This window comes from Staurois parvus, unplaced genomic scaffold, assembly GCF_062004578.1.
Source record: "Staurois parvus isolate SC_StPar_1 unplaced genomic scaffold, SC_StPar_1.0 ptg001098l, whole genome shotgun sequence".
Lineage (NCBI taxonomy): Eukaryota > Metazoa > Chordata > Amphibia > Anura > Ranidae > Staurois > Staurois parvus.
This window is the reverse complement of record NW_028318894.1, coordinates 681504-705595: the sequence shown is the minus strand read 5'-3', so window position 1 is coordinate 705595 and position 24092 is coordinate 681504. Positions and strand designations below refer to the sequence as shown.

The window sequence follows — 24092 nt, the reverse complement described above, 5'->3', positions numbered from 1 at the left end:
GGCTGCAATCTTTCTTGGTCTACCTGACCTTGGCTTGGTATCAAGAGATCCCCAAACTTTCCACTTCTTAATAGGTGATTTAACAGTACTGATTGGAATATTCAAGGCTTTGGACATCTCTTTATGTCCTTTTCCATCTTTATAAAGTTCATTTACCTTGTTATGCAGGACTTTTGACAGTTCCTTTCTGATCCCCATGGCTCAGTATCTAGCCTAGTCAGTGCTTCCACGTAAGAGCTAATAAACTCATTGACTATTTATACACTGACACTAATTGCAATTTAACAAGCCACGGATGTGGGACATTAACCTCTAATTGGCATTGTAATCTGTTTGTGTCACCTTGTGTGTCTGTACCAAGGCCAAACATTCCAGGGGGCGGAGACTTCTGATCCAGGGGGCGGAGCCTTCTGATCCAGGCTATTTGTGTGATTTCTGTTATCATTATGATTTAAAAAAGGAGCCAAACAACTATTTGATAATAATTGGCTTCATATGATCAACATCCTTCAATAAAAGAGCATTTTTTGGCAGATCTGTCATATTTTCAATATCAATGCCAAAATTTCACAATTTCTGCCGGGGGAGGAAACCTTTGAGCACAACTGTACCATGTTCACTGCCACCCCTCTGTCCAAGTATACCACATCCACCACCACCTCTCTGTCCAAGTATACCACGTCCACAGCCCCCCCTCTGTCCAAGTATACCACATCCACCACACCCCTCTGTCCAAGTATACCACGTCCACCGCCACCCCTCTGTCCAAGTATACCACGTCCACCGCCACCCCTCTGTCCAAGTATACCACGTCCACAGCCCCCCCTCTGTCCAAGTATACCACGTCCACAGCCCCCCCTCTGTCCAAGTATACCACATCCACCGCCACCCCTCTGTCCAAGTATACCAAGTCCACCGCCACCCCTCTGTCCAAGTATACCACGTCCACAGCCCCCCCTCTGTCCAATTATACCACAACCACCGCCACCCACTGTGCAAGTATACCACGTCCACCGCCACCCCTCTGTCCAAGTATACCATGTTCACCGACACCCCTCTGTCCAAGTATGCCACAACCACCACCACCCCTCTGTCCAAATATACCACAACCACCACCACCCCTCCGTCCAAGTATACCACATCCACCACCACCCCTCTGTCCAAGTATACCATTTCCACCGCCACCCCTCTGTCCAAATATACCACAACCACCACCACCCTTCCATCCAAGTATACCACATCCACCACCACTCCTCTGTCCAAGTATACCACTGCCACCCCTCTGTCCAAGTATACCACAACCACCGCCACCCCTCCATCCAAGTATACCACATCCACCACCACCCCTCTGTCCAAGTATACCACGTCCACCACCACCCCTCTGTTCAAGTATACCACGTCCACCACCACCCCTCTGTCCAAGTATACCACATCCACCGCCACCCCTCTGTCCAAGTATACCACATCCACCGCCACTCCTCTATCCAAGGTTTTGCTCACCTCCTCATAAAAAGAAATCAGATTTGTGTGACAACTTCTGTCTTTCATGAATCCATGCTGTCTGTGGCTTACAATATTTCTTTCCAGCAAGAACTCCTCTCTGTGGTCTTTTATTAAACTCTCCAGTATCTTCCCAACTATAGAAGTGACACTAACAGCTCTATAATTACTTGGGAAAGATTTTGTCCCCTTTATAAATATTGGCCCCACATTGGCCTTACACCAATCCAGTGGTACTATGCCAGTCATTAAAGAGTCCCTAACAATGAGAAACAATGGCTGTGAGATGACAGAGCTGAATTCTTTAAGGCCCCGTGGGTGTCTGCCATCCGGTCCACGGGCTTTATTCACCTTTATTCTGTCTAAATATTTCTGGATCATATCAATTGTGAGCCAATGTGGATCATCTGGGGGGTGTCAGTACCACCCCCCATTATGGACAAGAGCCCCCCCATGCTCCTTTGTATACACAGTGCAGAAGAAGGGATTTCATACATTGTCCTTCTCTTTGTCCCCCCCCCCCTCTAGATGGTTCTGTAAAGGGCCTACATGCTGGGACCGGACCTTTCTACTATTCATATATTGGAGGAATGTTTTGGGGTCGTCCTGATATCTTTCTGTCGTTCGTTTTCAGTTTTTGTGCCTTTATTTCCTTTTTGCATCTTCTGTTCTATTCTCTGTAATGTGTAAACGATGATCGCGTTCCTTCATTGTTATATTTAATAAAAGCTCTTTTCTTATTATCTATCGCTTTTGTAACTTTGGCCGTAAGCCACATAGGTTCTCTCCTCACCCCACTATCTCCGCCTGCATCACTCACCTCCTAAACAACATCTCAGACTGGATGTCGCTACACTTCCTCAAGCTCAACCTCTCCAAAACTGAGCTCCTCGTCTTTCCCCCCCCCTGACAACACCCCCCCCCATCCTATCCATCATCACCAACAACACCACTATCACTCCCGCCTCGCAAGCCAAAGTCCTTGGCGTCATTCTTGACTCGAACCTCTCCTTCCAACCGCATGTCAAATCACTCACAAACACATGCAGGCTCCACCTCCGCAACATTGCCAAGATACGCTCCTTCCTCACCCCAGACACCACCAAACTTCTAGTACACTCCCTCATCATCTCACGCCTTGACTACTGTAATTCTCTTCTCACCGGCCTACCCAAGTGCAGGCTCTCCCCGCTCCAGACCATCATGAACTCAGCGGCCAGACTCATCCACCTCACCACCCGCTCCACCTCTGCCACCCCCCTCTGCCTCTCCCTCCACTGGCTCCCGACTGCCCAACGCATCAAATTTAAACTCCTAACCCTGACCTACAAAGCCGTTCACAACACTGCCCCTGACTACCTCACCAACCTGATCCCCAAGTACCGTCCTACCCGTACCCTTCGCTCCTCACCGGACCTCCTTCTATCCTGCTCCCTGGTCTCCTCCTCCCATGCACGACTGCAGGACTTCTCCAGGTCCTCCCCCATCCTCTGGAACTCACTGCCCCAATCCATCAGACTGTCGCCTTCCCTCTTCACATTCAGGCGCTCCCTCAAACCCCATCTCTTCAGGGAAGCCTACCCCACCCTCACCTAACGGCCATTCTCCCTTTTTCCTCCCACCCCTCAGCCACTTCCTACTGTACCTTTACCCCCTCCCACCTAGATTGTAAGCTCAAAAGAGTAGGGCCCTCTTACCCCTCGTACGTTGTTTGTTGTTGTTGTACTGTGGCATGTATTGTCCCCCCCTCTATTGAACAGCACTGAGCAAACCCTTTGGCGCTATATAAACTCGTAGTAATAATAATAATAGGTTGGATTTGTAGCCTTTTATACTTGTTGCCCATGGGAATATATTTTGCAGTGTGGTCACATACAGTCTTTTTGAAGGACTCTCATTTCTGTGTTGTGTTCATCGATACCAATATTCCCTCCTAGTATAAGTCTTGGAGAGCAGATCTCAGCCTTGGAAAATTAGCTCTCTTAAAGTTGAGCATTTTTATTTTCCCGTATATGCTCGCTGTTTACAGCTAACATTATATGGATATTTGTAATAAGCTCAGCATGGTTGGAGATGACCAGGTCCAGCAGACCATCATTCCTAGTTGGGGCCTCTATGAGCTGGACCATAAAATTGTCCTGTAGTAGGTTTATACATTTTTGCACCTTAACTGTTCCTGCAGTACCATTACTCCAGTCAATTTCCAGGTAGTTGCGATCCCCCATTATCACTGTCCCAGCCCTTTCTATCTGTGGGAGGAGCTGAGTCTCAATCTCCTCATTAACACTGGGAGGCCTATAACAAACTCCAATGATGACCTTTGTAGTACCGCCCCCCATGTGCAGTTCCACCCATAATACTTCAGCCTCATCACACTCTCCATCAACTAGGTCCTCTTTCACACTCGCTCTGAGATCACTTCTCACATAGACACAGACACCACCACCTTTCCTATTTCCCCCGTCTCTCTGAAAGAGAACCTAGCCAGGAATATGAATGGCCCAGTCATGTGAGGAATGAAGCCAAGATTTAGCAATACCAATTCAATCCTAGTTCTCTTCATGCACCAAACCTTCCAACTCACCTATTGTGCTGGGCACACTTCTGGCATTGGGGAACAAACACTTTCATTCACTGACACCTTGTTCATTCACCGACGCCTTGTCTGTTCACTGACACCTTGTCCATTCACCGACACCTTGTTCACATGGATTTTGTGTATTTTTTATTTTCATACAAATGGTACCAATTCCACATGTTGTTTGTAACATGGGAACCTCCTTATCATCTGCCATAGCCCCCTCCCCATCTTTCCCCATTCCACCCCCCAATAAGTACTGACCCCGGTCTGATCTGTCTACCCCATTATAATTTAATTCTTCCTCCCCCCTCCATCCTAGTTTATATTCTCCTCCAGCCTTCCCATAAACCCCTCCCCCAGCACAGCAGACCCCCTTTCATTTAGGTGTAGACCATCTCTAGTATATAGGCTGCACCCCAATGAGAAGTCAGCCCAGTGCTCTAGGGTAGGACTCCATTTTTATTCTTCTTCTGCCATCAATGGCCAACCCGGTCCCACACTTCATCCATGTCTTTGGGGGCCTCTCATCTCCTTATGAACTGTTTCTTCCATGATGAAGATCAGCCATGGAGTATATCTGAGGTGTATATCAGGGTGTGCTTCTTCCCCACATGAGAGCTGGGATGTCCAGCAACATTCATCTAGAAGACATTTCCCGCACTCAAGGCACTAATACCTCTCCAGGGTTGTGTGAGACCCCTGATGTACAGGAAGACAAGACTTCATTGAGGAACATTTCCCTCACTCAGGACAGGAAAGTGGCTTCTCTCCCAAGTGACATCTCTGATGTCTGTAAAGATTGGACTGAGCTGAAAAACATTTTCCACACTCAAGACAGGAATATGGCTTCTCCCCCGTGTGAGATCTCTGATGTGTGTAAAGACTGGCTTTCTGTGAAAAACTTTTCCCACACTCAGGACAGGAATACGGCATCTCTCCCGTGTGAGATCTCTGATGTGTGTAAAGTTGGGACATCTGTGAAAAACATTTCCCACACTCAGGACAGGAATACGGCTTCTCCCCTGTGTGAGATCTCTGATGTATGTAAAGATGGGACTTCCTTGAAAAACATTTCCCGCACTCAGGACAGGAATATGGTTTCTCTTCCGTGTGAGATCTCTGATGTGTGTAAAGATGGGACTTCCTTGAAAAACATTTCCCGCACTCAGGACAGGAATATGGCTTCTCCCCCGTGTGAGATCTCTGATGTGTGTTAAGACTGGACTTCATTGAAAAACACTTTCCGCACTCAGGACAGGAATACGGCTTCTCCCCCGTGTGAGATCTCTGATGTGTGTAAAGACTGGACTTCACTGAAAAACATTTTCCGCACTCAGGACATGAATATGGCTTCTCCCCTGTGTGAGATCTTATATGCAAATTAAGATGGTATTTATAATAGAACCACTTCCCGCACTCAGTACAGGAGAAGCTCTGAGAAGCTGTTGGAAGGCTGGCCTGGTCCCGCACAGTCTGAGGTTCCTCAGGATACGAGGAATCCGATGGTCCATCTACACTGGGTGGTGCCGGATGGACATTGGAGGGAGCCGGGTTTTCTCCTGGACTATACTGTGTGATGTCCTCATCTTCTACTTTCCAGTCTGGAGACAAAGTGAGACAATCCTCGGAGGTTTTCCTCATCTCCCGGCCATGGACTAAAATACAAAGACAAAGAGGATTACTAGACAGGAGCTGATTGGTTCCCCCAAACCAAGACTCCGCCCACATCAGGTAGCTTGGTCTCTGAGGAGCTTACAATTCCACCCTGAAGGGAACTAGGAAATGGCTCCTCTGATCTCCTACCAGGTCATTTCTTTATTCATGGACCTTAGTCAGAGAGTGAGGAAACAACCAGAACTGTCTTTTATAGTAGGGACAGTGATGAGGGGATTATAGGACGAGGGTCCCCACCCCCTCTATCACTCATCGCCATCTTCCCAACACAAGAAGTACTGCACTTCCTTATTTAGTCCATGATTTAGTCATGAAGAACAGCGGGGCTGAGCCCCACCAGAGGTCAGAGAGTGAGGATGGGGGGAGAACAACCAAGATGAAGACTGGACTGATCCTGAAGACCAACATCATTGGGGTATTGACTCCTCCCTCATTATCACTTTCTGTTTAAGGGTCCAAAGTTGGAGGATGTTATCACATTATTATCACCATGTAAAAGTCTGTGCTCCAATCACATCATCCGATATAAAATGTCCAGCTGGGAGGAAATGGGTGTAACAAAAGAGAATCCATATTATGTGTATATATAGCAGTGGGGGGAGGGGGAGAGCAGAAGTCAGGACTATGGAATGTACAACATGGAGTATATAGTGCAGGGGTCAGGAGTATGTAATGTACAACATAGAGTATATAGTGCAGGGGTCAGGACTCTGTAATGTACAACATAGTATATAGTGCAGGGGTCAGGAGTATGTAATGTACAGCGTAGAGTATACAGTGCAGGGGTCAGGAGTATGTAATGTACAACATAGAGTATATAGTGCAGGGGTCAGGAATATGTAATGTACAACATAGAGTATATAGTGCAGGGGTCAGGAGTATGTAATGTACAACATGGAGTATATAGTGCAGGGGTCAGGAGTATGTAATGTACAACAGAGTATATAGTGCTGGGGTCAGGAGTATGTAATGTACAACATAGAATATATAGTGCAGGGGTCAGGAGTATGTAATGTACAACATAGAATATATAGTGCAGGGGTCAGGAGTATGTAATGTACAACATAGAATATATAGTGCAGGGGTCAGGAGGATGTAATGTACAAAATAAATTATACAGTATAAGGGTCAGGACTCATAATATTGGTATTCAGTAATCAGTGGAAGATTAAATGTTTCCTGTAGACAAGTTGCAGAGATCCCACACCGCTGCCTCCCATCTCCTGAGACTGCACTCAGTGACTTGGGTCTGAGACATACAGACATATCCCTCCACCCGGCACAGCCAGCAGACCACAGAGCAAGGAACCCTGGGAGAAATGTTCTGTCAGAGATCTTACTAGACCCGGGCATGGGGAAGGAGACCGTAGACACTTATGTCAGGTGATAAGGTCTAGTATTGCCTGTGCTGAAAATCAACATTTTGCTGCCAGCTGAACCCCAGAACCTCCATAAATCCAGTCTAGATACATAAATTGTGTCTGCAGCACAGAGAAGGAAGATTATCCGAGAGAAATCCAGGAATACAGGACGGGGAACACAGCTCAGGAAAGTGACCAGGGGATTACAGGCTGATATCACCCAGTCCCCGCCCTACTCTGGACCAATCAGTGAGCAGTATGGGTGGAGGAATGGATTTAGTGTTCATGACCCACCTGTGCTGATCTCTGTAGGAGTGTCCTCCTCTATAAATGTCCCCGTTATTCCATCCTCCTCCATAGACTGCTGATCATCCCTCACATACGCCTCTTCTTCTTCTGCTTTCACCTCAAATTCTATATCGATTGGATCTCCACTCTAAATCAAGGAAATGAGAGAAAATATCATCTGTAAAATGTAAGATTTATGATTGTGACATCACACACAAAATCCACACATTGTCTCCCTTCACCTTCAGCCCCCCACAACCACTGCCCAGAGTTGTGGGGAAGGGACCCTTGCCCACATCAACATGGAGACGTGCTTTTGGGGGGGAGCGCCCCTGCCCCGAAGCAACCACCCCATGTTGAGGGTATGTGGCCTAGTATGGTTCAGCAGGACGGTGGGCACTCACTAAGGGTCTGGTATTGATTTTGGAGGGGACCCCACGCCTTTTTTTTAAAATTATTTTGGCATCGGGATTTCCCTCAAAATCAGACCTGTCACAGCTGTAAGCAGGGAACTTAGCGACCATCTGCTCCTTGTTTACTGGTTGTTGGGGACACTGGCGGCTGCCCTCTCCTTAACAACAAGCTATTTACAAGTGTTGCTATGGACACCAGTGGTAAATTACCCGCAGGATTCACTACTAAAAAACAGCATGACTTAAGAAAATAGCGCATGCCGTATATTAGTAGTGTTTTTAGTGAATGCCAAAAAAGTTTTTGAAAAATGCTGTGCAGCATCTTACTACATACTCGGATACGGGAAGATCCCGCTTTGTGATTGGAGACCACAGTCTCTACAAGTCCATGTTCTAGATTCTCCATCCCACCAACCTTGTAATGGTGAGGGATGGTGTGACCTTCCTGTGCGGAATCCCGGGAATACAGAGGACGGGGACATCTCTCTGGGGGGTTCCTGGTATTAGGTGGCTCCATCATATCCTTGTGTCCTTCTGAAAACTCCTCCATCACTCCATACTCCTCATCCTCCTCTTTATACTCTTCTTTAACATCAATATTATCATCCCCGAGGATTCCACTCTGAAAGATATAATAAAACATTCATTGTAACAAACATGCTGTGTATAAATCACAACTACCAATAATTGTCATCATCTACCTGATGATGGTGAGGGATGGTGTGACCTTCCTGTGTGGAATCCCGGGAATACAGAGGACGGGGACATCTCTCTGGTGGGTTCCCATGACTGGATCCATCTGTAGGAAACACACACACTGACTGAATCCATTGTTTCTATGTGTTTATCAGATGATGGGGGATCTAGGTGGATCCTCCGTACTGCTCTCTCCTTTACAATAAAGTCTCCTCTTACCCGGTGATGTGAGGGGCGGCTGATTGTCCATCATGACGTCCTTGTAGAGATCCTTGTGTCCTTCTAAATACTCCCACTCCTCCATGGAGAAATAGACAGTGACACCCTGACACCTTATAGGAACCTGACACACACAATGATACAGTCACCATCCAGACACATCCCTTGTCTGTTACTGGAGAATGTCCCAGAATTCCCGGCACCGCTCACCTCTCCTGTCAGCAGCTCAGTGATCTCTCTGGTGACTTCTAGAATCTTCTTCTTCTTTCTCTCTTCTATCAGGGAGGGAGGTGGAGGCAATGTGATGTCATATGATCTCCAGACTTCACAGGAGGAAAACTCTACATCTGAACACAAATAGTCACATCAAATGATATTCCCAGAATCCTCCTCACCTCTCCATTCAGGTCTCCAGTTTATTAAAGCCCCACTTCAGGCTGAGGTATAATCCCCATATATTAAGATAGTTATTTAAGAGGTTATTGAATAAATTAGCGTGTCACCCAATGTATGGTCTCCATTCAGTAGCCAAAAGAGGCATACAAAAAAGGGGGGGTTTGTGAAAAGAGATTCACAAAAAAGCGGCTACATAGTGAACAGAACGTGACACACAGGAAGAAATTTCCAAAAATTATGCTTTATTACACATATAAAAATATGACATATGGGCTTTCGCCCTGGTTTACCATCACCTCAGTTGAGACAATACACACAAACCTAAAACCATTTAAAATGACACCAGAACCGGTCTACATGTATGTGCAGCAGGGAAAATGGCTACAAGAGTCTAGTGTCCCTGTAGCACAAACACACAAGTGAACACTTCCCTAGGGAGGTGTATCCAAAAATTATGCCATGGGCATACCATAATGAAGGATATAAGGAATTAAGCAGTAACCATATAGGCAAATCCCAATCAAGGAATCCAAAAATTATACTAGATATATGTATGTCACATGTATACAATAAAGCAAGCACAATATGCGTCAAAAAGGAGAATAGCAGGCCTCAGGCCTGTATGAAGGAAGACATAAATGTCAAATATATTATACAATACATTCCTGTGCCGGCACAAGTGGTTGGGGCCCATTCATCTGTAATATAGATAGCTGTTTCCTAGAGCTCTTGGATGGGAATATGCCCCATTTATTTCCAGGATGGAGGAAAAGATGCACACAGCAGCACTCTGCTTGAAGTGGTTTCTTCACCACTATATGTGGACTATACACCACTTTTGTAGGAAAAAACAAGACACATCCCAAAGACTCTTCTGCCTGTTGAAATATATATGATGGTATATCTTGTATCCTATACAGCGCACCATGATGTCCCCATCCTGTAGTGAAACAAACAATGTGTGGGAAGTCACTGACAGAGCTAACACTCTATAGAAGATATATAGGTCATATAGATCACAGAGGACCATATATCTAATGTCCTGTAACAATCCACTCACCACCTGTGCTATGGATAACAGGAATGAAAGAGAAGTCCTTCATAGGTACTACCATACAGGGCCAAGGCGGCCAAGGAACCACCGCTGACATCCGCCGATATACCGCGGGTTCCAGCCCCTTCTCAGCGCTTGTGCTGCTTAAGCTTGCCTCATGGCATGTGAAGATGGCCTCTCCTTATGGGTCAGCGTGCGTTCCACCTAGTGCGCATGACCGGAAGTGACGTATCTGACGTATGACGTCAACGCGTTTCGCCGATGGGCGTATCTCACTCAGCTTCGTCAGGACCAATGAAACAACCGCATTTCAATTATCTATTTATAGTGGGTAAAGACCCACCCATTTATGCAAAAAACCCAACCTGCAGTTATTCCTAATGGAAGAAAGAGAGGGCTAAATACTTAGCACAGCTGCTGGTCATTGTTGAATATAGTTAAAAAGACAGACATCTGGAGACAACAGAGGGGGGAGAGGCTTTAGCAATTTGGACGGTGCATATATTGATCAAAAAAACCAGAATTAAATATATTCATCGACTAAAGCACCCATCACACTCTAACCAGAAGATGGCGATATTAATCAGAGAATCAACAAGTCTATCCACTGAGTCTAATTGTCAAAAAAAACCCATATAAATTACCATAACATACCACAAGATGGCAATATAACCTGAAGGTTCTCATTAAGGGTTATTTCCACAAAAATACCCCAATTTTTAAATATCCATCCTATGGTATGATTATTATTAAAGAAAGAAGGTACATAGGAAAAAATTAACTCAGCATTCAATCCTAATACATTTTGTTTGGAGCTATATTTAAACTCATAGCTTAAGATCATCCATATTATTTTAATTATTTCCGTATACATATATACTTTTTAAGGATTAAGTGACATAAAGTCCACCTATTTGTGAAAACAAAAATTCCACAAATTAACCACCACATGGCAATAATGAGGTACATGGCTATAACTATTTTTCCAAAAATACTTGGAGATCACATTCCACATTTAACCCCTTAGGGTGCAATGTATCAAGTTTATATATCCAATATTTTTCCTTTTTAAGCAGTTCTCTGTCAAAATCACCTCTCCTCTGTGGAAAGTGCAGTGCATAGAAACCTTTCACTTTCGTACCATCCAATTTACCTCCATGATATTTAACGTAATGTTGGGCAAGATTACTGTCAGGTTCATTTGATCTAATGTCTCTAAGATGTTCACCTATTCGTACTTTAAGTTGTCTTTTGGTCTTACCTACATACATCTTTTTACAGGGACAGGTTAACATGTATAATACTCTCACTGTAGAGCAATTTATGAGACTCTGAATTTTATAGTGAGTGTTATTTCCTGAATCATGAAAGGAATCCGTACGATCCACGTATTTGCAAATTTGACATTTTCCACATTTAAACATCCCTTTGGTACGTGATTTTAACCATGTTGTTTGTTTTAATGGTTGATAATCTGAATGAATAAGGAGATCACCAAGATTTGGTGCTCTTCTCGCTACCATCTGGGGGCATTCGCCTACAATCTTACTCAATCTGGGGCATTGAGTTAAAATCTTCCAATGTTTTTCTAATATCAATTTTACATCTTGCCATTGGGCTCCAAATTGGGTTATCATTCTTACAGGTTGATCACTCAACTTGGCCTTCACATCCTTTTTGGAAGATAGTAAATCCTCACGGTCAGTTTGATATGCCCGTCTCCGAGCATTTCTAATTTGGGAATGGGAATACCCTCTTTCCCTAAATCTTCTATAGAGGTCCTGAGCCTCCATCCTAAAATCATTGATGTTTGAACAATTTCTCCGACATCTCAAAAACTGTCCCACTGGAATCCCTGAAATCAGTGAACGCGGATGATAACTTCTTGCCTCTAATAGGGTGTTGGCAGCAGTGGGTTTCCTATATGTCTTTGTAAGGAGTCTTCCATTCTCAACTCTAATCTCCAGATCCAGAAAAGAGATACATCTTTCATCAAATATATATGTAAGTCCAATATTAAAGGAGTTCTGATTGAGCTCTCCCAAAAACAATTTTAATTCCTCAGATGTTCCTCGCCATACAAGGAACACATCATCTATATATCTTAACCAGATCTGGACATTTGCAAGAAATCTTGATGATCTAAATACAACCCGCTCCTCCCAAAACCCTAAATGGAGACATGCATAGGCCGGAGCCCACGGTGCTCCCATACTGGTGCCTCTAGTCTGTTGATAAAAGGTATTGTTAAATTGGAAAAAATTATGTTTTAATGCAAATTCCAATAGCTCACTAATAAACTCATTCTGTCCCCCCGACATAGGATATGTTCTGTCAAGAAAATAAGAGACTGATCTCACACCACATTCATGTGGGATAGAGGTGTAAAGTGATTCCACATCTATTCCCACTAGAATGGAATTATCATTGATAATCATATTCTCAATTTTCGCCAACACATCTTTGGTATCCCTTATATAAGAGGGAAGGTTAGGGACCATGTCTTTAAGAAACAAATCTATATATTTCCCTGTTTTGTCTAGGGGACCATTGATGGCTGACACAATAGGTCTACCCGGAGGATTTTCCTGATTTGTGTGTATTTTGGGGATAATGTAGAAAGTAGGGTGATTAAATTCTTCAGTTCTCAGATACTCATATTCTTTTCTAGTTAACAGACCAGCTTCCTTTCCTAATGTTAAGATGGAATTTAGTTTTTTAGCCACCATATGAAAAGGATTCACAGTCACTTTCCTATATGTGGATGAATCACTCAATAGACGCTTCACTTCCCTAACATAATTTTGTTCATTCAGAATCACTACATTACCCCCTTTATCACTTCTCTTAATAACAATATCCTTGGTCTCTTTTAGTTCTTTGAGGGCTTTTCTTTCTTTTTTGGTAAGGTAATCACCAATTGGCATTTTCCACTCAAGATTTTTCAAATCATCAGCAACAAAGTCTAGAAACGTCGATATCCTCATATTGGAACGGATTTTCGGCATTTTTGTCGATCTAATATTTAGATCAACCTTTCTAATTATATTGCTACAATTATCAAGGTCATCACCATCACCATCCTCATTTTCCTCTATGAGAGATATCAACATATCCAACATTTTGCGATCCTCCATGGACGAGTCAGAGGCCATATCCTCCAACATAGTGGGATTACCATGTATCATTCTCAAGAAAACCTTTCTTAGAAATAAGTTAACATCTTTAAATACTTCAAACTCGTCCATGGGGGTCACTGGTGAAAAGGACATACCTTTATTCAATAAAGAAATATGTTCCTTTTTGAGTGGAAAATTAGCCAAATTGATTACCTTTTTGTCATGGATATTTTCTTCTACTACCTCCTCTGACTTCTTGTTCTGCCCTTGTCCTCCTGATGTTTGTTTTTTAAGGATTCCTCTACTTTCTTTTTGGATCCTCTTCCCATCTGTAGTTGATTGGCACGAGGAGGTTCTCCATTTTGTTGGTCTAAAAAAGAAACAGATTTTCCAAGATTTTCAGAATCACTTTCACTGGACATAGTTTCTCCCATTGATCTAGAGTGTGAACGAAAAACTCTTCGTTTAGATCGACTTCTACTTCTTTTTGTAGTGAGATCAAATATCTCACCTGTTTCCCAGTCTTTTAGGTCACGTCTAAATTTAGTTTGTTTAGTGGTTCTAAGATTTTTTTGTACTTTTTCAACTTCCTTTTTCAATTGCTCATTATATTTTTCAAAATTCTCCTGATTTTTAAAGGGGTCTAATCCAGACACACTCTTATTAATGGCCTGATCCAGTTCTTCAAATTTTTCCTCCTCGACAATAAGTTTCATACCATTAATTCCATGTTCTATGCACAACATTTTCCATTTCTCCAGAAACCTGTCATTATGTAAATGTTCAGCTGGAACTACCTTGCTTCTCAAACCACGTGGGATGATACTCTGTCTAATGTAAGCTTCCAGGAAACATACATCCCATTTCCGATTAAGACGTGAGGTATAATCCCCCCCCACAGGACCCCCACACTACGCAGGGTATAGGCTTGTTGCAGCATTCTGATGTCATTACATACAACGCAGGACCAACAGTCCCACTTTACATGTGAGGATACCAAGGGGCCCCACATCCTAAGAGCATCAGAAAAATGCCAGATGGAGGGACATTGGGAGGAGGAGCTGTGAGGTCAGTGTGATGTCATAGGATTCTCTGACTCTGGATGGAGGGACATTGGTGGGAGGGGCTGTGAGGTCAGTGTGATGTCATAGGATTCTCTGACTCTGGATGGAGGGACATTGGGAGGAGGAGCTGTGAGGTCAGTGTGATGTCATAGGAAATATAGACTCTGGATGGAGGGACATTTGGTTGGGGAGATTTGAGGGGTCCTCTATATGAGGCTCTCATGCAAACCAAATCCTTGTTCCTGGGTGCGTCCTACCTCTCCTAAACTGAGGAGTGAACTTTGACCTTTACCATCCAGAAATCTGTCCGGAATCTGTGGAAGTAAGCTGTCATGTGATCAGGTGACATGCGGAGGAACGGAGTGTAAATAGCAGACAATTGTTTCCAGAGCCCCTAATGGTGGGGATGGATTTGGCGGCGTGCTGGTGCCAAGTTTCCTCCCCCCAGGGTCACTGCAGGTGTGGAGAAAAGCTGTGTAATAGGATATGGAGGAGAGATGAGGAGGAGATCCAGGAATCAGGAGAAAGGTCAGGGCAAGCAACAGACGAGCGCATCCAAGAGACCAAGCCGGGGTCACTACACAGAAAATCAATCCAAGGAAACAACAGGCAGGACGAGGAATAGCAAGAAGGAGCTGAGAGACAAATGAGAATATTGCTCAGCCAATGGGAGATGATCTCAGCATGACTTCCATCATGAAGGAGATGAGGGGGAGGGGAGGAAGTCACTGAAGGTAACCATAGATCCATGGAAATTCAGCTGGTTCAGCAGGGATCGCTCACATTTCCATCCATGTGTGGCCACTGCCAGATAAAAGCCACTCCCCCAGCGGCTGCAGCCAATAGCTTCAGTGCTGATCTGTGTATTCTGAGAGCAGAGGAGTCGCCCATTGTCAGAATACAAGAGTGCAGCGGGGAGGATTCCCCCATCCACCTCCAATGTGTGGATGGGGGAATCACTTCAGTTTTTATGGTCATCCCACTGGCTGAACGATAAAACTGAACCATGTAGGCCAGCTTTGGGGGCAAATATATTATCATCAACTCCTCCCCCTGAAGGGGTTCATCTGGGTTCCCACACTATATATGTGTGTGTATCATCATCTGCTGGAGATAAAAGACGTCACAGTGACTATGGAGGAAGAGGACAGACATGACTATGAAGGGAGAGGACGGACATGACTATGGAGGAAGAGGATGGACATGATGGGGGTTATTGGGTGTAAATAGGAAATAACATCTTATTACCTTCTCTGCTGCCACTTCCAGCAATGTCTCCATTGTACTTCGTACCACATGGAACTTCTTTTCTATACCTGACATCACTTCCTGTCTGTACCTGACATCACTTCCTGTCTGTACCTGACATCACTTCCTATCTGTATCCCATAGAGAAGTCCTGTCTGGGGAGAAATGAGATCACCATCTTGTGGAGTTCAGAGGAACTGCAGCCCCGAGAAGTGTCCCCTAATAACCATTCCAGCATTGTATCTACCTTACAGAGATACCAGGGACGTTCAAAAAGAACTAAAAAACGTAAGAAACAATAAACCTAATTCTTATGCAACCAACTGTTTAAGATTTTTCTATCTGTATTAAAATATTTTTTTTTAAGACACAGAACACAAGATAAAAACAAAATACATAATAAAACAGAGACCTCCAAAACAGATCTTTTTGGGTAAAAAAATGCAAAAATACATCCTAAAGTATAAGAATAAATATCAATCCACTCATAATGAAGATGTTAGACATAAATGACAAGGATGTAATGGTCACAGAGGAATGGTGGTGGAGATCTCTCAAAGTAAGAACACTTCCTTGAATGGGTCTATAAATAAAGAATGAATCCTGGAGGGAATAAAGCTGTAAAGCAATAAATAATATATAAACTGGGCCATCCACTTCATCCATAAAGACATTGTGATTGAAGATCTTCTAGATCACATAGAAGGAGGACTCATCCATGATTTCATACATTTGTTTGGAAGGATAGAACAATCCTCAGAAGGGAACATGTAGGATGACAGGAAAGGCTCCTGACTGGTGAGATCCTCCAAACATAATGATGACATCCATGAACTGGAGCGAGCTCGTTGGGGTGATAAAGCCAATCTGGAAACACTGTGTAGACGTTCTCCAAGAACTCAGCACACTCCAGGTGTGGAGAAAGTCTCCAGGTGGGTTTAGCCTGTCATTTATCATAGGTAGAAATGTCCACACATGGACTTCCACAGGGACCCCCAGACTACATATAGAACCTGTACAGTGTCCCCTGTAATGAATTGCTTCCCACCAGGCCTATAGAAGAATGACAGCTGAGCGGGATATCTCCCATCCTGGGTGGACATCATATGAAGTCCTCCAAGTCTAGTGGCTCTGCTGTATCTTGATATGTCACCTGCTGTGTCCACCAGATGACAGATCATTGTACCAGGCCTGCTCAGTACCATGTGATTGCTGTGACCAATCACAGTGATCACATGACAGTTGTACACAATGAATAGCTTTCATTCATAGCCATTCATTGTGTACTATTGTGATGATCTCTGTGATTTGTCTCTGGCTCAATACCTCTACTGGAAGTTTATTCCAAGCATCTACTACTCTTTCAGTAAAATAATACTTTCTTGGATTAGTTGTGAACTTTCTTCCAGTTGGAGGTCATGTCCCGTGTTCTTAATTTTGGATTCCTTTTGAATATCCTGCCCTCCTGAACCTTATTCACTCCCTTGTTGTATTTAAAGGTTTCAGTTGAAAGGATCTAGAGAACCTCCATTGTGTTGATGTACGCCATTTTAAGTATTAAGTTAGGTTTTTGCAGATATATTAGAAGTTTAATGGAACTGTTTTAGTTTGCTGAAGGATGTATCAACAAAAGATAACATGACCCTGAAACTTTCTTCGCCCGGCTAAGCTAGCAAAAACAGTTTATACCAAGAAATGTATATGTCATGTTTCATGTAGTCAGCTCATGATGGAAACTTACAAGTTACAGTTTTAGAACTCGTTCCCCCCTCCCTTATTTTTTCTGTATCCTATATAATCTTAGTAATGTCTAATAAACTTTGAACATCTCTGAACATAAGCTGCCGTTATTTCCGTGTTCAAGGGGTGTTCCCAGAATTCTGCTGATAAACCAGGAATCTCTCCACAGACCGGGGGTCTCTGAGGGGATAAGAAAATCAATCCTTTCAGCTGAGAGCTCGGCCCGGGATGACCACCCACCTCACTTGGTAAGTAAACCTTTTGTCTTTTTATGACTAAAAGCTCTTTCTTGCCCTGTGTTGAGGGAAGGTCTTGAATCATTCTGTATTGTCTATATAGACCCGTGATAACCTGTAGCAATATACAATATAGTGCACTATGAAAAAAGAGTGTTTTTGATAAAACACAGATTGTTCTTTGGTAGAATATAAAAGAAATTGTTCTTTGGTAGAACACACTGTCCTTTGGTAGAACAGTGAAGAGATAACTTTTGGGAAGTTATCAAAAGGTTAATAAGTCTGTGGAGCAGATTCTGGTTTATCTGTCTTTTGCTTTTTCTTTCTGTCGCGTAGAAGTATAAGATAATTTGTTGTGTGGAACAAATGAAGATTATAAAGTAAGATAATCTTATCCACTGTCTAAATATGGGTCAAGGAGGTAGTTACCCACCAGGTCCCCCAGAAAAGGGAGAAAATTGTAAGGATTATGTTGCTAGAGTTTGTGGAACGGACTATTATTTAATAAATCCCTGGGTGGATTGTATGGCAGGCTGGACAGAAGCTATGGGGAGTACAGACCCATTCCCAAGAAAGGAGGCAAATGATCCTTTTCATACAGACATGGTTAAGGGATTATGTTTGGGGGACAAACAAGCCTTTCCTTGGTATGAGGGGGACCCACAATGTGACCAAGCTTATATGAAGAAAGGGCAGAGATGTGGAGGAATTTAGAATGCAGCTTAGATCCATGGATAAGAAACAAGAGGGAAAAAGAGAAGATAAGGGGGCCGTAGGAGGAAAGGAGGTGGCTATATTGACACTACCATTTCTCACAGCAGGAGAACTAATTCTAAAAAAAAAACATAGAATTAGAAGATATTAATAAGATTGTTAAACATTGTCCCAAGCCTACAGTATCTCCTGGAGGTACACTTGCTTATGTAAAAAAGGCATGTTTGGGAAGAAATTACACGCAGGAAGATATGAGATTGATCATTGATGGTATTCTGGGAAATAATCCAGCTTGGGATTGGATAAATGTAAAAAGCATTAGTCACATAGAACCAAGTAATACACAGGCTACTGCCTATAAACTGAACACCACAGAAGGGAGAGAAACTATGTGGGGGGAGCTTGACACAGAACTAAAAAGGGTTTTCAAGAATAAGGCTTCCCTCCCTATTGCTACAGCATGTAAACAGAAGGCAGGAGAAACTGTAATTTTGGAAAAGGTTGAAGGATGTCTGGACACAAGAAGCAGGACTGGCTCTAACTGGAGAGTTAAGTCCATTGATGATTCAGACATTCATAACAGGTCTTAAGCCAGAAGCAGGATTAGCCGTGAAGCAGCAGGTCTCTGACTGGGCAACTAAAACTGTTGTTGAGTTTCAGACCTCTCTTCACGAGAAGGAGGCAGCGGGATGTTTAGATATTGTAAGAAAAGAGAAGGTTAATAGTAGTCATTTCCAAAGTGACCCCCAACAGGGAAATCAAGGGCAAGGACAAAGAGGAAGAGGGTGGTATAGAGGTAGAGGAAAAGGAGGATTTGGCAGGGGAAGAAGTAACTCTGAACTCCGCCAAATCCCTGGAAGAACTGGATGTTTCAACTGTGGAGGACAGGATCACTGGAGATATAACTGTCCATATGAACCTTCCCCCTCCCAGGGACAGCCACAACAGCGCAAACAGAGATACCAACCACCTAATGCCACCACCACCCCCCAAACACCACAGGCACAACCCCAAGATATTAAATATCCAATTCAGTGGGGGCCACAGCAGAACCAGAGATAATAGGGATGCCCGGAAGGTGGTGTCCCGGCATTTCCCTTGGTTTCTTCATCATACAGGCAGCAGCCTCTCATTTCTTTACAAGTAGGGGGCGCTGAAGTTCCATTTTTAATTGACTCAGGCGCGACATGCAGCAGTCTGAGTGAGGAAATGTATCATGGGGAAACTACAAATGCTGAACCTTCTATGGGAATAAATGGGATACTAACAAAAACCCTCAAGACTAACCCCTTGCCTGTTTCAGCCCTCACATGGGATGAGGCCATCACTTGTCACAGTTTCAGAATCATTCCAAATTGCCCTGTAAATTTGTTGGGGAGAGATCTTATGGGAATTTTAGGGATTTCTGTGAGAGTAACATCAGAAGGAGGTATTGTTGCCAGATCCTCCAAAGTACCCATTATACCCGCCTATTTCAATGATGAGAGTCATCCCTCACACATTACACCCCCTCCTGATACACATCCAGTCTGGGCCACAAATTCTATGGATGTAGGATTAATTTAATGTACACCGTACACAGTCACACTCAAGGAAGGGGCATTGCCCTACAAACAGAGGCAATACAAATTGTCGCCAGAGAAGGAGGAAGGGATTGCTCCTCTAGTGGAAAGATTTTTAGAGACGGGTATTTTAGAAGAAACTGTTTCTCCTTACAACACACCTATCAATCCTGTTAAGAAGCCGGATGGCTCTTACAGGTTTGTACAAGATCTGAGGGCCATAAATAATTTGGTGGTTCCAATAGCCCCAATAGTGCCTGATGTGCCATCACTCTACACCTCCATTCCATCAGATGCAGAATATTTTACAGTGATTGATTTAACAAATGTATTTTTTTCGGTTCCTGTGGACCACCAGACGAGGGCGCTATTTGTATTTATATTCTATATTCAGATATTTTTATTAGAAGATTTTTGAACATACAAAAACATTTGAAAACAATGGTATAAAGCAGTTCACATTAATACAAGCAAAATATGCATTCAGAGAATGAGCTAACAGCACCTCGCCATCTGGCCGAGGTACTATGCAAAGTTTCAGTTAAGGTACATGAGAGGTATGCTTCCTTATGTGAACCAGTTGGGACGTTAGTGGGTGTATTTAGGGGGAGTAGAAAGAGAAGAGAGAGGGGAGGAGGGGGGGTGAAGGCACCGTAGTTGTCAAGGTGATGTAGTATAAAGGGATGTTGTAAAATCATTTTATTGAACAATTGGGATTCTGTAACCATCGAGTCCATTGGGTCTTGAATTTATAGTACGAGGAATTACAGAGTGCTGTGTTTCTCTCCATCTCGCAGGAGAAGTTAAGGTCGGTCAATAGGCGGGACAGAGTAGGAGTGGTATTAGAACGCCAGAGCCTGGTGATGTTCAGTTTTGCAGCTGATAAGACATGTATAATAATAGTGCGTGAGGACAATGGAATGTTGTCTATGCCAATATGGAGGAGCGCTAAAGCAGGGTTTGGGGAAATTGGGGTTTTTACTATTAAGGAGATTAATTGGAAAACTTGATTCCAGTAGGAAGTAAGGGATTTACACGCCCACATCAAGTGAAGAAGGGAGCCTCTTTCCCCACAATGTCTCCAGCAAGTTTGGGGATGATGAGGATAAAATAAAGACAGTTTGACAGGTGTTAAGTACCATTGATGGAGTATTTTTAAGTATGATTCCCAGTGTGAGCTACACTTTGAGGCCTTAAACGTAGTGGTGAAAGTTCTCTCCCAGGTGGAAAGAGGTATCGGTTGTTGAGTTATGTTTTCCCAATTTGCTAGGGATGATGTATATGTGGTGAACTGTGAGTCAACCAGCATTGTGTAAAAAGTCGATATACCTTTTTTTGGGTAGGTCGATTTTTGTAAGAAGTGGTGTGCTGTCACTGGGAATTTTATGTTGAGTGGTACTTTCGTCTTGTGAAGGGTATGGGTTAAGCGTATATAGGTGAAATATTCGGTAACCGGAATTCGGTATTTGTCCCGAATATCCTGAAAGGTATGTAGTTTATCGTTAGCGTATAGATCTTGTATATGGAGTATTCCATGGTCTATCCAGAGGTTTAGGTTTAAATGTGGAGAGAGGAAGTGTAGGGACGAAAGTGGAGTGGGAATTTGGAGGTTGTCTTTGCGTAATTGGGTAAGAGTAAGAAACTCCTCCCAAGCTGCTAGGGAAGCTCGTATACAAGGGTTATAGAGCAAATTCGTGGGATGTACTCCACGGGATATGAATAGTACATTGGGTAAGGCGTGTGGTAGGAATAGGGAGGTTTCCATCAGGGTCCAGGTCTTGCTAACAGTGGGCTGACTCCAGAAGAAAGCTGGTCAAGTAGAGCAGCAAGGTAATATGACTTCACATGTGGGAGACCCGCTCCGCCTCTGGGGGGAGGGCGGATTAGAAGATTCGTGACACATCTAGGCTTTTTTGAGTTCCATACGAACTGATTCAGAATTGTCTGAAGTTTGGTAAAAAAGATATAAGGAACTGGGATAGGGAGTGTTCTAAAGATGTAGAGTATCTTGGGTAAGATACACATTTTAACTGTAGCTATTCTGCCTAACGTCGAGAGGGTAGTGGTGCGTAGGCCTTTAATCTCTTGTGGGATAGATTCAAGCAGTGGTTTAAAGTTAGCATTATACAGTTGGTTAGTCCTTGGAGTGAGCTTAATTCCTAGGTACGGAACGCTAAGTCTTTCCCAAGTGAAGGGGAAGTGTTTAGAAATAAGGTTTTGGGTGTTCGGAGGTGTGTGAAGATTCAGTATGGAAGATTTTGGTGCATTAAGTTTATAGTAAGATACTGATGTATAGTTTTGGATGTGCATTCGTATTGTGTTGAGGGATTTGTATGGGTTAATGACCATTAGTATAATGTCATCCGCAAAGAGACTAATCTTGTGTTCGGATTTTAGGAATTTAAATCCTGTGAATTTAGGGTCGTTTCTAAGGTTGGTTGCTAGTGGCTAAATAAGAAGAGCAAAAATTATAGGGGATAATGGGCAGCCTTGTCTAGTTCTGTTAGAGATATAGAAAGGTTGAGAAAGTGTGCCGTTGGTTAATACTTTGGCTGAAGGTCTAGAGTAAAGGGACATTATGGCTGACAACATCCAATCTGATATTCCAATTTTTTGCAGTGTATGTATCATAAATTGCCAGTGAATGCGGTCGAACGCTTTTTCTGCATCGAGCGATAGTAGGAGCGAAGGTTGGGGATTTAGTTCAAGGTAGTGTATTAGGGATAAGATTCGTCTTGTGGCGTCAGGGGCCTGTCTACCAGGAATAAATCCTACTTGGTCTGGGTGAATTAAAGTCGGTAGGTAGGGAAGTAGTCTCAGGGCTATTATCTTAGCGTATATCTTTATGTCTGTGTTGAGAAGTGATATTGGCCTGTAATTCTGTACTAATTGAGGGTCTTTGCCAGGCTTCGGAATGGTAGTAATTATTGATTGCAGCATTTCTTGGGGAAATTCTCCACAAGTAGCGGCGCGGTTATATAGGAGAGCTAGTGGTAGAGTGAGTTTGGGGGCAAGTGTTTTATAATATTCATTGGTGAAGCCATCATTTCCAGGAGATTTGTTTAAAGGCAGAGTGCGTATAGTTCTCTCTATCTCAGGAGGGTCAATTGGTACAGAGATCGATGCAAGTTGGGAATGAGTTAAGCGCGGAAGATTGGTGTTAAGCAAAAACTGTTCGATTGATTGTGCTGTTGGCTGAATTGTGTCAGGGTCGTCTTTTAGGTTATACAGTGTCTGGTAGTAGGCCGCGAAAGCATTGGCAATGTCTTGTGGGTTTGTCAGGATGTTTTGTGAGGTAGGATGTCGGATTGTGGCTATCTTGGTTTTAAGTCGTTTTTGTTTAATAGTCTTGCTAAGGAGTGAGTTAGCTTTGTTACCTAGCGCATAAAATCTGTTTTTTGTTTTTTGCAGATTGGCGTCATATGCCTGTAGAAAAATGGTTCGTAATTTATTTCTATCAGAGTTTAGGGTCGCTATTGTGGCTGGATTTGGGTGCTGTTTATTCAGTTTTTCGTTAAGGCGGATAGAAGTCATAAGTTGGTCAATTTGTTGAGAGCGCTGTCTCTTAATGCGGGAGTTTAGTTGGATGAGGATACCTCTCATGTAGGCCTTGTAAGCCGGCCAGAGCGTGGTAATGGATATATCAGGGGTGGAATTAATATCAAAGAAAAGTTCGTGAGCTTCTTGGATGTGCTTCAAATTTTCCGGTGTAGCTAAAAGAGCGGAGTTGAGTCTCCAGATAGGTGATAATTCTGTTCTTTGATCGTCGACCAAGGATATTTGGATCGGAGCATGGTCGGACCAGGTAATGGTCCCTATCTTGGATGATGTCACATGTTGTAGTGTCCATTTGTCTGTTATAAACATGTCTATTCGTGAGTAGGAAAGATGTGGAGGGGAGTAGCATGTATAGTCCCGTTCAGAGCCATGTTGACATCTCCAAATATCATAGAGGTCATTGTCGTGAAGAAATTGGTTAAAGGTAGGTTTAGTATATGTGGGAGTGGAAGATGAGTCTATATCCGAATTCCCCAAAATGTTAAAATCGCCACCAACGATGAGTTTCCCTTGTTTATGTAGGGAGATGGTTTTGAAAAGTTTACGGTAGAAGCGTAACTGTTTGCAGTTTGGGCCATAAACATTAACTAGAGTGTGGGTCTTGTCATTTATTTGGCACACTAATATATGAAAGCGTCCTTGTGGATCTGCTGTCTGTGAAATAATACG

The 24092-nt window shown here is 43.3% G+C and overlaps 1 protein-coding gene across 1 annotated transcript in view; it reads right to left on the bottom strand.

The window, feature by feature from the left end:
• Nucleotides 1–4538: 4538 nt before the first annotated feature.
• The window catches only part of LOC149440274 (uncharacterized), a 56070-nt gene continuing 36516 nt past the window's right edge, over nt 4539–24092 (bottom strand). Inside the window, exon 6 of the mRNA XM_089658835.1 lies at nt 4539–5443. Coding sequence (XP_089514961.1) covers nt 4823–5443 — 621 coding nt within the window. The 3' untranslated portion in view covers nt 4539–4822. The remainder of the gene's footprint in view (nt 5444–24092) is intronic.